At 35.2% G+C, this 13,199-nt stretch overlaps 1 protein-coding gene across 2 annotated transcripts; it reads left to right on the top strand.

The window, feature by feature from the left end:
- Window positions 1-1,137: 1,137 nt before the first annotated feature.
- LOC135628782 (epimerase family protein SDR39U1 homolog, chloroplastic-like) lies at window positions 1,138-12,513 on the top strand. Of its 2 annotated transcripts, none has more exons than XM_065135687.1 (13): window positions 1,138-1,431; window positions 1,508-1,567; window positions 2,162-2,237; window positions 3,943-4,002; window positions 5,760-5,878; window positions 6,598-6,642; window positions 6,804-6,882; window positions 7,883-7,944; window positions 8,409-8,511; window positions 10,165-10,225; window positions 10,690-10,760; window positions 11,956-12,095; window positions 12,182-12,513. In XM_065135687.1, the coding sequence occupies exons 1-13, from the start codon at window positions 1,345-1,347 to the stop codon at window positions 12,287-12,289; spliced, it is 1,071 nt and encodes a 356-aa protein (XP_064991759.1). In that variant the 5' UTR covers window positions 1,138-1,344; the 3' UTR covers window positions 12,290-12,513. The 2 variants fall into 2 exon arrangements, with proteins under 2 accessions (XP_064991759.1, XP_064991761.1); XM_065135689.1 differs by having other exon boundaries at window positions 1,147-1,431; window positions 5,763-5,878.
- The last annotated feature ends 686 nt before the right edge of the window (window positions 12,514-13,199 follow it).

Genomic DNA, 13,199 nt, shown 5'->3' on the forward strand with positions numbered 1-13,199 from the left:
TTTCTCCACCCCTCTGCACGTGATATGGGTAGTTGGCTTGCCATTCTCCCCGAGTTAATCGTCACCGCCATGACTTCGGAATCGCTGCTGCGTGATCATGAGCGCTTCCAAGGCAAAAATGAGAGCTAGCAGTTGAGTTGAGCACAAGTCTAGGGTTTCGGCATGCCCACCACTTGTGTGTCATGCATACATATATGTGTATGCAGCAATAGCCATATCAACTATAGCTTTAGAAATATCAGGTAGACAAAGATTTCTTACTGGGTTCCGATCTCAGTAGACCCGACCCGCTAACAGCTGTATGTACCACATCTCTCATTGGATTCGGATCTTTCTCAGGTGGATCCGACCTGCTTTCGGCTGTATATATTACATCAATATTCGTCTTCCCTGATCGCAGCGTACTGATCACTGTCGTTGCATCGCTATTAATAATACTCTCTCTCTCTCTCTTCCTGTGCGTGGGTGGGTTGATGGCGAGAAGAGAAGACTACGGAGAGAGCATGCAGCTTCTTCAGGGAAGGCGGACTTGCTACCATATATGCATGAGACTCCCGACTTCGATCTACAGGCCACGGCGGGTACTTCCGCCGTGTCCGGAGCATCATCGGCAACGACAACAACACATCCGCCGCCGGCCACTGTCACCTGTGTTTCGGGCGCGTGGCTATGCGTGTCCGCTTTGACCAATGAGTGTGTGGTCAAACAACAACAACAACCATTCACGTGCTTCAAGAAAATGTTAATATTTCTAACTTTTTGGTTCCATCATTTTATTATATGTTGTTATTTTATTATCTACTTATCAAAGATTAAATTATTATGTAAAAAATAATTAATCAAATTAAAGAACACCAGAGAGGAGTGATGTAATTGATGGAGTTGAAGAGTGAGTTAAGAGAGTCCTCCTCCCAAGATTAGAACTTTCTTTTTATTAATCATTAATTTTTCAAGCAGAAATTAATTAAATATTTAATTAAAATATGTGTATTTTAGTCTCTTAATCAATTTTTAAAGACCACTAAGACATATTCGAATTCCATTTACTAATTAATGTTACACTAAATAAGAGAGAAATAAATATATATATATATATATATATATATATATATATATAGTTCTTGTACTTCCGGACACGTTGCGGTGGATTGATGCGGAGGGAGAAGCCCAGTGGGTGGCTACAAGCGCCGTCGAGCCGTGGCTCTTCGGCCACCACAGACAGCCCATCGCTTCGCTTCCTTCTCGTATTACACGTTACGCTCCGCATTAGCTTTCTCTCGTCCTTTCCTCTGCTTTCGATACCTCCTGCTTCGAACGTGACCACGTCAAGTGGAAGAAGAAGAAATGGAGTTGGGTTGGGCGACGCTGTCTCGCGCCAACTCCACCATCGCCCCGTCTCTCTTAACTACCCCACACCGGCTCTTCCCCCTCGTGAGTCCCTCTTTCTCGTATATTCCTGTATTCATCATGTTCTTACCTCGCGTAATGAATGTTTGGTCCTCTCCAGGAACGCAAATCCAAGAAATACAGGGTCTTCTGTCTTAGCGGCGGCCACTCGGAATCCAAGGTTGTTGGCTTTCTTGTTCTTTTGTTGTGCTTCTTTTGGGTTTCGCTTTTGTGGTGTATCCGGGAATCATGCGGTTTCTTCTGCAAGTTAGCAAGGGTCTGATGTTGTGTGGTGGCGGTGCATTAGGATGCTTGCAACCTGTTTGTGGCATGTCTCCAGTGAAGTTGGTTGTGCTTTTGTTATGTGGCTTTCTTGTTCTTCTTCTGGGTTTTCTTTTGTGATGGATTAGGGACACCAGCGATTTCTTCTGCAAGTTCGCACGTTTATGTGGCATGTGGTCCTCTAGTTTGGAAATGCAAGCGATACGCTTGTGCCATTGCCCTAGAGAATCTGGTTATTCTATTTCTCTATCTTCCATTTCATCTCTGCATTTTTTTTAGTGGAAGGTAGTTGTGTCAAATTTTTATTGCGAATTTAGATATTTAGATGACATTGCTTGTCGCATCCTTTGTAATCATCTTTTAGACAACCGGAATGCACTTGTATCTTTGCGCAAAGGAAAAAGCATGTACCTGTCTTTTTATTATTTCTTTTCTAAATTACTTTTTTTTTGTGTTGATTCTGATATAAATTTTCATCTCAATTTGTTCCCAGGCAAACGAGATGGTAGTGTCAGTTACTGGGGCCACCGGTTTTATTGGTCGAAGATTGGTGCAAAAATTACTTTCAGGTTTTCTCTTGGAGTTTACACATAGTGAAGATCATTAGTAGTCATGAATGTAGTTGATGCTGCATTTATGTTGATAAGAATTGACCATCAACATCGTAGAGTTCACACTAATTTCCTTTTGACTTGGCTACATTCCTTGGAGTTGGAGAGAGTACCTTTTTCATCATCAGTCGATTTGATCGAATACTTTCTTTTGTCTTATTTAGATGCCTCACCAGAGAAATATCCTTAATGGGTGTATGTTTCATGAAACTTTGTTTGAGTTTCATCCAAGGACCTAGAGGTACATTATGTTCCTAAAATAAACAACTGTTGCGTAGCCTCTACAAGTGTTGGCAGGACTCTGGTCTTATGAGGAAAATCCAGAGAGAATTCAGATGTTATACAATATTGCAATCTGTTTGCACAAGAATGGCTTGAATAGCAATTTTAGTATTAGAAATCATGTCACAGTGTACTTTCTTATTAAGATTTGCTGCAGACTTCGAGAAATTCCCCTGTAGCAGGCTTTCTGCATGTGGTTGGATCTCGTCAGCTGGGCTGTTACTATATATGCTAACCTTTGTGTTGTGCATTGTTTTTTTTTTTTTTTATGTTGTTATATATGAAACCATGTGTGCGTTAAGTTTTGACCTTTTCAGTACAAAAAAAGAAAACACTGGCTAAAGATTCCTTTCTCTTGTTGATTAGATGTTTGTAATGGTGTCAACAGATGGAGTTGTGGTAACTTATACTTTGCATTTAAATAAGAAAGGCACAATGGTAGCAGAATTTGTTTGTCTAATTAAACATTGGTAATTGACATTTTGTTCATATCACAAGGCATTGCATGAAATGCAACTGCACATGCTGTCAGATAAACAGATTAAAAAATCAATAATAATTCTTTTTTTTGTTTCTGCATAATAATTTGAATTAACTGGTAACAGATGAAAAGCTGGGACATCAGAGGTAGTAATACCCATGGTAAACAGTGTCAAGTATCTCAGTGACCCAACGGTTGATTTTTGATCATGTAGTAATTATTGATGACCAAAACAAAAATTTCAAGCTTCTATTTTGGTACAAATCATATAATAAAATATCTTTATTTGAACCTGATAATTGGCATCAGATTTTAAAAGCTTTCTACATGGCACACTTAATGCAATTTATAAACCTGCAATAATTGCAGGGTTGTTGTTGCTTTGCATGTGATTTGATTAGTTTATTTGCAGGCACAAAGTGGTCTAATATATATATATATATATATATATATATATATATATATATATATATATATATATATATATATATATATATATATATATATATATATAAAATCTTCCATGATATTTAATGGAATTAGATGCTGCATCTTGTGTGATTCAGTATATGCCCACTCAATAGTGATGTACATGATCAAATATTTTCATCCTAAAAAGATTTTAGGTGCAGACAGCCAAATGGTTTAATGTTACTAATAATTTTCACACAAAAAAGTATGTTTTTTTTTCTTATATTTAATCATTTATGAATGTTGTAGGTTTATTAGTATGTTCTCTAGGCTCATTCACAAAACATGCTGTATGAAGGATTTGCATATGGCAAAGCTTTCAAGATATTTGCCATTTGATGTATGATTGCGAAAGTTTTATCATGAATTTTAATATGACTTTCTTTTATTAATAAAGCTTCAATACGATTACTTTGATCTTTTGTGTAGATAATCACAAAGTTCATGTCTTGACACGATCGAGAGCAAAGGCACAGTTAGTTTTTTCGGGTAAGAAGGTAATGAAGATTGTCTTTGCATAATTTAAAAATCTGCAATATGCTCCCGCATTGACTATGAAGTTTTTCTACTTATGGGAGATAAATGCTGGAAATAGTTTGTTCAAGTGACTCAATTTGACCTTGATAAATTAGCACCGTGAATGGTGCACATTTCACAGCAACATGAATTATACATCAGTTGAGTCTTTACCTTTTGTTTCCCTAATGCATTACACTTGAAGGATGAGTATATAGTTGCAATGACTTGAGTAATGGCAGATCATTGTGACAAACTCTCATGTGAGGTTCAAGATAGGTAAAAGGACTCTCTTGCCCAATTTGACTTTTCAAGTACTTAGCATTGGACCTAAACTTGTTTTTCACATCATGTGAATATTCTCAAACTTTGAAGTTACCCATATTGACAAAGCCAAACACAAATAGATAAAGTTCAGATTAATTATTAATTAAAAAAATAAAATTGGAAGCCCTTAGTTTACTTCTCTAAGTACAAGCAGGTTGATTATACACCTAATCTGTCTAATCTCTCAGCCCATTCAGATTTTAGGTTTGATTCTGGTTGTTATAGTTCTTGACACTCTCAGTTCATGTATGCGCTGTATCTTTTAATTAATGCTGAACATAGTACGCAGGCAGAACATGATTATAATTTTTTTGTATATACAGAGAATTCACTACTATATAATATTAGTCATTAGAATTTAGCAGTTCTCTACTACATCATTAAGATTGTAATATTGTTCTAATAGCGAACTGAATTGTTAATTACCTGGAAAGATTACCAACAACTGTTTTTCCTTACTTGAGTTAAATTGGGTTGATACAAAGTGCATATGTTATTAGTTTCGGATCATTTTAAATCCAGTCAATAAATGTGTCAACCTGCAACCATGCTTGACTCAAGATGACATCAGTTGGAATCGTATCAGGCATCTTTTTGTTGTGTGGAACAGAAACATGCAATCAATTCTGCCACAATCCTAGTTGCTTGCAGTAGCACATTCATAATGTGCCTTAAATCCTAAAGAGTTAGTCTATATTTATTTTTCTTTTAACATATTATTCTCTTTCTTGAAGTAGAAACATAAACAATTAACTCAGAGTATCCCTCAAGGCTTTAAAGACTCTTCCGATTTGTACAAAATTGACTACATTTTCCGAAGGCAAACATCTTCATGGTAGCAACTAGCAAGAATGAAGACATCTTTAATCAATTGAAGGTCAGTCATTTTTGAAACATAAACCACCTCAATCCTTATTTGGAATATTGTCCTTATGCGAGATATCTTGAGGCCAAGTAATGAAAATTCCAATAGATGGTTAAGATCACTTCATGATCCTTTTTTCTTTGTACAATTTTGTGTTATGCTTCTTATATTTCATGCATTTTACTGTTCATTTTTTTGTATTTTTCTCCCTATAAGGTTTATGTACTTGTGCTTTCTTGTATCGGATGCTTTCTTTTTTGTTTTTCAGTGAAGGGCTATTTGGAAGAACATTAACTTTAAAATTTAAATAACTATTTTAGATCTTTCCAGTTCCTAAAAGCACTTGGCTCTATTAAATTGAGATCTAGCCATATAGTCAGTTACAGTTGTGCATGATTATTTCACCTTCAATTACTTCCTCAAACTGCAACCGAGTATTTAACCTTAGTGATTCTAATTGGGAAATGTTCTTTATACATTGTAGTTTCGATAAATAAGTTTAATCTCTTTATTTGTACTAATTTATTAATAAATGCAGCAGATAACTTTCCTAAGCTTGTAATTGCCGAGGAAAGAGAATGGGAACAGTCGATAAATGGTTCAAATGCCGTTGTTAACTTGGCTGGAATGCCCATAAGTACGAGATGGTCACCTGAGGTTGGTTGGTGTTAGTAATTTACCTTTTCTTTTTTATTTTCATTATTCTAACATGAATATCTTCTACCATATATCTATCTCATATTTCAAATGCATAGACATGTTAAAAACTAGTGTCTGTAATGCATAAATTGCAATTAGTGCTTATTGTTCAATATTTGACAATATTGTATAACTATAACATATCGATTGAATCTTTAATATTGTATGCAAAGCGCAAAGGGTACTTTGTATCTGAGAACCAACGAGACATAATTTTTTAAAAGAAATATAGAAAAGGAAGCATCAAAACTAGAGGCATTTTTTGACCATTTTCACATAAAAAATGTGTATAATAGTATGAGTGTTCTTTGATTGCCAAGGAAAATTCTATGTTTGACATTGACCCTCTCTAGACCCCGCGTTGGCGGGAGCCTCGTGCATTGGGTATGCCCTTAAGGAGGGTAGGTCTTGGTACAACGGTAAGGTTGCTCCTTTGTAACCTGAGAGACTAGGGTTTATGTCATGGAAATGACAACTTTAAATATTTAAAAGTAAGGCTGCATACATTGGCCCTCCCCAGACCTCGCATTGGCCAGAACCTCATGCACTAGGTACGCTCTTTCATAGAGTTCAAATTTTCTTTTCAATATTAGTTTAGGTAATTATCAACCTTTTCTAATTAACTGCATCTCAATACATGGTGATTGTGTTTACAACTTTTTGTTTACTGTATACAGATCAAGAAAGAGATCAAGCGAAGCCGCATAAATGCAACCTCAAAGGTTCTTTCTTCTTTACTTTATCTAAGAAATGTTCACTTTGCAAGAACATGTTTACTTCTAGAGCTGCTATGGTTTTAAATAAATTCAGGAGTTGTCAATTATTAATTTTTCTCTCCTTTAGATTGATTGTTGATCTGAATACTGTAATTGATTTGATAAAGGTTGTAGATATAATAAACAATGCAAAGTTGGATCTTCGGCCTTCGGTTTTGGTCAGTGCAACAGCAATTGGTTATTATGGTATGTTGATAACTGTTTATGTGCCCGTTCTACCTTCCCCTTTTGCTTGTACATTGAAGTGATCTGGGCATAGAAGATTTCCAATATGATTTTGCTACATACCCCTTCTATTTATGGAAAATGTGCTTTGACGTCATACGATTGACCTTCTCATTGAACAGGAAGCCATAAATCCTAAATAAGCACCAAGTCCTGCAATATGAGAAGTGCAAATACATGCACCAGAAGGAAAAGGTCTTGATGCAAGAGTTTGTGCATGTGACAACTCCTGCAATTTTCCATGTCTCCCTTTATGCTTTTGTATATATCATGCTTCTAATTTTGTCCAGACTGGTATGTACCAGGCAGTAGTTACTGGTCTGGGCTTGAACCAACATGTGGACCAGGAGTTCTCACCTGATTCATGATTTTACAATCTTTGTCAAGTCTACAGATCCACGCCTTAGGGCTCACACCTGCTCGATGCTTCTCCACCTCTCCTCCTCCCAGTCTGCTCCTCTACCGATCTTCTTTTTCTTCTTCTCCTTTGCCGCCTCCTCTTCTTCTTTTCCTCCTCCTCCCCCTTTCTAAGTGTCGGTCAACATGCATGTTTGGGTCAGTATGTACAAGATCCCATACCAATCCAGCCAGCGAGTCTGATACCAAAATTTTAAATCATGGCACATGTGATCAATAATTTACTAAGATGTAATTTGTTTCTAGGAGCATTATACTTATGGGTAATCTCTTCATCAGGGTGCAACCACATGCAAATCTTCTCTAGATATTCATTGCATCGTAAACAGTGCATTTCATTTCTCAAGGCTACAACCCTAACATAAATATATGTGACTTAGTTATGTTGTACTTGCATGTTTGGCTTATGACTATTTTAAATAGTTGCAATCTTCTTAGTTTCATGATAATAAATTCGTAACTGCAGAATTATTTTCTTTAAACTTTATCAGCAGACAACACAAATTTTCAAGTATGCTTCTGACCCTTTTTTGTATACTTTCAGGTACAAGTGAAACTCTAGTTTTTGATGAGAATAGTCGTTCTGGCAATGACTACCTGTCAGAGGTGACAATTCTTTTGTGGTGTAGGCAGTGCTTATTATCTGGTGCATTTGTGGATTATATTTATATCTTATCTTGAATTTCTACTCTTCTAAGTTTAGTACTAAATTCATGATATAGTCCAGTTTAGACTGGGGACTGGAGATCTTGTAGGAAAATGGATTAATGTGAACTTTACGAGTCACCCCAGAGTATACATAGATGATTGAATTATTTAAAAGATAACCTTTTTGGATGGGAAAGAATTGCTTGCATCATTTGATGTTTTTTTTCTTATTTGAGGAATGTGTTGTAAATTTTCATCAAAACATATTATCACTTGCTGCATTAGTATAAAGGATAAGATTTATATTATCTATTTTTAGTTTATGTGCTTCTTATGCGCAATAAAATTTCTTTTTATGTATAAAAATGTCACCTAGTGGTGTTGAACTCAAAGACCTTTTCTTATGCTTCAATTGCTCTCAGGTTTGTAGAGAATGGGAAGCAAAAGCACTTGAAGTAGATAATGATGTTAGATTGGCTCTCATCCGTATTGGTGTTGTTCTTGGAAAAGATGGTGGTGCCCTAGGTCTGTTTCTTTTATCAACAATTTATTCTTCCTCATTATGATACTTTTTCAAGATACCTTTTAACACATCAACTAATCTTTTACTTTCTATTTTAATATAACAATGTCCCACAATTTGTTTGCACTAGCTTTTTGAAGGTACTAACCTATTAGCCAACATCAATTTATTCATCATCTAGCTGTGGTTTCTACAGGACTAGTTTCTGCTCCATTCCTTCAATGCTAAAGTTCTCTATCTGTGCAAGTTTAAGCAAATCTTTTTTACTACAGAGGCTTACATACAAAGGAGTCCTTTAGGATCTGCAAGCTTAGCTCTCAATCAGGCACCTGCTTCCTTTTGAACATAACAATTTCAGTCAGTCCTTTTAGATCACTTTGTGTATGTTTTATTCAACTTACTATCTTTAAATTGCAGTCTGCAAGTTGACTATACCATGTTGACTCTCAGAATTGAGCACCAAATATCCCAAGATGTACCTGAATTACATTAGAAGGAATCTGTGTAGGAAGTTGCATCTTGTTGGTTTAGTGTATGCTCTTTCAATGGACATGTCCTCACAGATCACATAACTGTAGTTCTTTAACATTCAAGTGATCCAATGTTGATACTAATTGCCATTCTATACTCTGCATAAGAATATGTAGTTCAAAGATAGCAGTCATCATGTCTGCTGCAGACACGAACTTCAAAATGAACATGACAAAATGGAGTATTTGTGCAAGGATTCTTTTTTACAACTTCAAGTAGGGATCCGATAGAAGCTAGAATAGACTAGTAAGGTAGTGTTAACATAAGAAAGAGATTTTTAAACTGTCAACTCATATGAATTTAGTTAGTTGTTCTACATGGAATTTGACTCTGAAAATGCTGTGCTTCTTTAACTTTCCAAGTATAACTATAAGAATTTCATTATTTATTCATGGTAATAGATATCTTGGGTTTTCTTTATGATTGTGTTTTTCTTTTACACTAACGCTTTTCATAGCATACATCCATGTTATTGGAATGAACATGCCAATACATGGATCCCTGTGGTGTACTTGAGTTTTTCTTTTTCTTTTTGCATCCCTGGATCTAGGCAAGTTCATTTTTAGAAATATAGTTTGTCTCGTTTTAATAAGAATCTAGATGGAAAGGAAGAATAACAAATGTCCCTAGATTGTATTTTTCTGCACTTAAACAAGTCATATTTTTCTTCATTTATAAGCAGCAAAAACTGATCTCCTTGTTTGATGTTTTAATGTGTATTTCTCTTTTTCTTCTTGCTTGAAGCAGGAAGACCATTTGCTATCAGTTGTAATTGATGCTTGACTCCAGTAGCTTCCTTGTCAGTCTATCTCCAAATCTGCTTCCTTGGCACATTTACTGTTATATCATTTAGAAATTTGGTATTTATCAAGATAAAGACATACCATTGTGCTTCAGGAGTTGTTTGATTGATGTTGAAGATTCCGTTTTGCAGGTTTGAAATCTTGTTAGTGAGGCAAAAGCTAGCACTTAAAAATATTATTATATTGTTATTATTCGTAGTTCCATACTGCTCGACCATTGTAGCATATCCTAACACTCAATGTTTGAATCATTTAGATGATAATCCAGATTTTGAACATAATTATACTGAACTATGCATTACTCTTTTGAACATGGTGCAGCTAAAATGATCCCTCTCTTCATGATGTTTGCTGGGGGACCTTTGGGTACTGGAAGACAATGGTATACTTGCTTATTAACTAGATCTTACTTTTCATGGATTCATGCTTCTTTTATCATGAATCTAGCAGTCAAACTAGATCATTCCTTGTATATCACTTTGAAAGACTTCATATATTAAACAGAGAAAAATGGTGTCTGATGCTTACTGCATTTGAGTAGACAAATTATTAGTGAAACCAAAAGAGCAAAAATTTCTTGCTGTTCCAAATAATTAGCCACTATAAATAGCAAGCATATGAGTGTTCGATCTGGATTGTTACTGCAAGTTACCTGCAAAGCAACATTGTAGATTTTCTACAATATTATTTTTCCTTTATTCAGTAAATATCACATAAGAAAATATTTGTAGAACTTTTCATATCACAAATTTTCCCTTTTATGGTCTAATGGAGAGTCTTCTGATACCATGCATTGCAAGTTTTGCCTCTTGATTTCTTATTGGAGAATGCATCATGTATTTGAAGGTTTTCTTGGATTCATCTGGATGATGTGGTGAACCTCATATATGAAGCTGTAAGAAATCCTTCCTACAAAGGTAGCACCTTGACCATCAAAACAAGCATAAAACAACATTTTCTTGGTTGGAAAAAGCAAGTCATTATCTCTTTTTCTAAAAATCCTTCCGAAGGCACCAAATCTGTATCTTGTCTGAATAACTTGATGAAAATTTATCCTGATTTACTTTTGAATTTGTTATTAACTCATTGCATGTGACATATCTGTATTCCAATGCTCTTATTATAAAGTCAAAAAACATAACAAAAAACAAATTGCTTGTATCAGTTAAAAGTTAATTATGTATCACCTTAAAAATATATCACTAAGGTTAGTTTAACTCAAAATTGAATACTAACATCATCTCATATATGATGGTTCACGTTTATTACCTTTCTAAGAATGGAATGTTAGGCGACATTTTTTACCAGTTTTACGTACACTATTAGTGTCTGATACCCAAGGAATATATAGATATTTTTTCAGCATGTACCAACTCTGTTTAGAGCTTTTCAGCACATACCGTTTTCTGAAATGCTTGAGCTATGCAGATTTAGGTTATATAAGATTGACAAATGCCACAAGTCTCTAGCTATCTTTCATTTTTACCTCACATTACAATCCTCAGCTATTGATTCCTGAATGGTGTGATAATTGAAACTGTCCATTTTCTTATGCGAGACAGATTTAAAATGTAAATTCCAAAAGTCATTACCAATTAAATATTATTTTATTATGTGACAATGAATTATATTCCAATTATCATCAAGTAAACTATATCAGTGCAACAAGGACACCTGATGTTATGTGGTTGCAACCAACAATAGAAAATAGTCTCAAGTGGATGGCCTTGCTGTAGCGGTTGCTTCTTTTTTTCAGAGTGCATTTGCTTTCAGATATGATACAGTAAATTGTATGAGATCTTTATATTGCTAGTTAGTGATTAATTCCAAGGTTTTAAATCTCAATCCAATGATAGTTTCAATAATTTATTGGACTGGTATGATACTGGTGTATCAGAAAGTATATCAACCCGTACCATCTGATTTCAAATATTGGAAAACTAAATACCAACTGGCAATAGACCAGTCTGATACAAGTTCTTTCTCGGACTGGTAAATACCAATTGGTGTCATCCAATGTACTGACTGGTATTTGAGAATAATATGGCTTGTAAGTGGGGCAAAAGGCAAAGATAGACCGACATGTTCATGCGTTTGCCTTTGAAACTACAGGCGTAATTAATGGAACTGCACCAAATCCGGTCCGGTTGTCAGAAATGTGTGAACAACTGGGGCAAGTTGTTGGCCGCCCTTCTTGGCTGCCTGTACCAGAGTTTGCACTCAAAGCAGTCCTGGGTGAAGGTGCCTCGGTTGTAAGTATTCATACTCCTCTCTTGTTGTGTCCCTTGTTCGTGTGTGTCTCATCGATTACAAGATTCAGGGGTTCTACTAATTGCAGGTTTTGGAAGGACAAAAAGTGCTTCCACTCAAGGCAAAGGAATTAGGCTTCTCATATAAATATCCCTATGTCAAAGATGCTCTTGAGGCCATCATGAGAGAGCCTTGATCAGGTGACCCATCGACAGTTGGACCATTTTGTTGTGACCTATTCTTTGAAGCTTTGAGTTACACAATCAACATTTATCATCAACCGCAAGCATAATTTTGTTGTTTGCTGATACTTAATGCTGTAGCTGTTGCTCAACAAATCTCACGTCCTTGGTATATGTATCATATCACTCACAATCTTTGAACTCAGGTGTGTTATTATCCATCTGATTCTTTCCCCTACTCCTTTTTTATTTCTGTGAATGTGTGACAAAATGTGACTTAAATAGCAGCAGTACATACAACTGTCAATGGTTCCAATTTGGGCCTACAATTCCTGGCTTTCTTTCATGCAAGCCTTGTATAAACTATCTGGATGTGAACAATTGTTGATTCTGTGATAAAAGATCTATGGGTAAGAAAGTAGATTGCAACTATTGCAGCATGATTAACTATCATGGTTATGTCATCATTATCATGCCAAAAGAGTTCAGGCTGTCTCCCTTCTTATGTATGTATGATTCTTCAGAATCTAAAATCAGAAATTTGGATAATAATCATGTATATTGCATGGACAACCACTTAGAAATAATCATGTATGTATATACACCAATTATGCAGGTCTATTTTAATTTTTAGAAATTTTCTAGAGTTCTCTTTTGTAGTTTCCTCATCTGAAAAAAAAAAATGAAATTGAAAACTTGCATAGATATTTAAAATTAGATATATTATCTCTCTTCATAATAAGCTCTTTGAACTGGTAAGAACATATAGATGTCTTTTGAATTGGTGTATTGCTATGATAATTCCTTCACAATGCCCTCCCTTTTGGCTTACTTTTCTTAAAATCTATGTTTTTATAATTTATTTATTTATTCATTATTGCTTATATTCTAAAGCTGAGGGTTTATAACACTCACAGTGACACA

Source organism: Musa acuminata, chromosome BXJ3-1, assembly GCF_036884655.1.
Source record: "Musa acuminata AAA Group cultivar baxijiao chromosome BXJ3-1, Cavendish_Baxijiao_AAA, whole genome shotgun sequence".
NCBI lineage: Eukaryota > Viridiplantae > Streptophyta > Magnoliopsida > Zingiberales > Musaceae > Musa > Musa acuminata.

What these genes read in the sequence shown, in the direction of transcription:
- LOC135628782 (XM_065135687.1), top strand. Translation starts at nt 1,345, where the DNA reads ATGGAGTTGGGTTGGGCGACGCTGTCTCGCGCCAACTCCACCATCGCC. An exon ending in GGCACAGTTAGTTTTTTCGG is followed by an intron (nt 4,003 to 5,759) that starts GTAAGAAGGTAA and finishes TAATAAATGCAG; the next exon opens with CAGATAACTTTCCTAAGCTT. An exon ending in TTGGGTACTGGAAGACAATG is followed by an intron (nt 10,226 to 10,689) that starts GTATACTTGCTT and finishes ATGTATTTGAAG; the next exon opens with GTTTTCTTGGATTCATCTGG.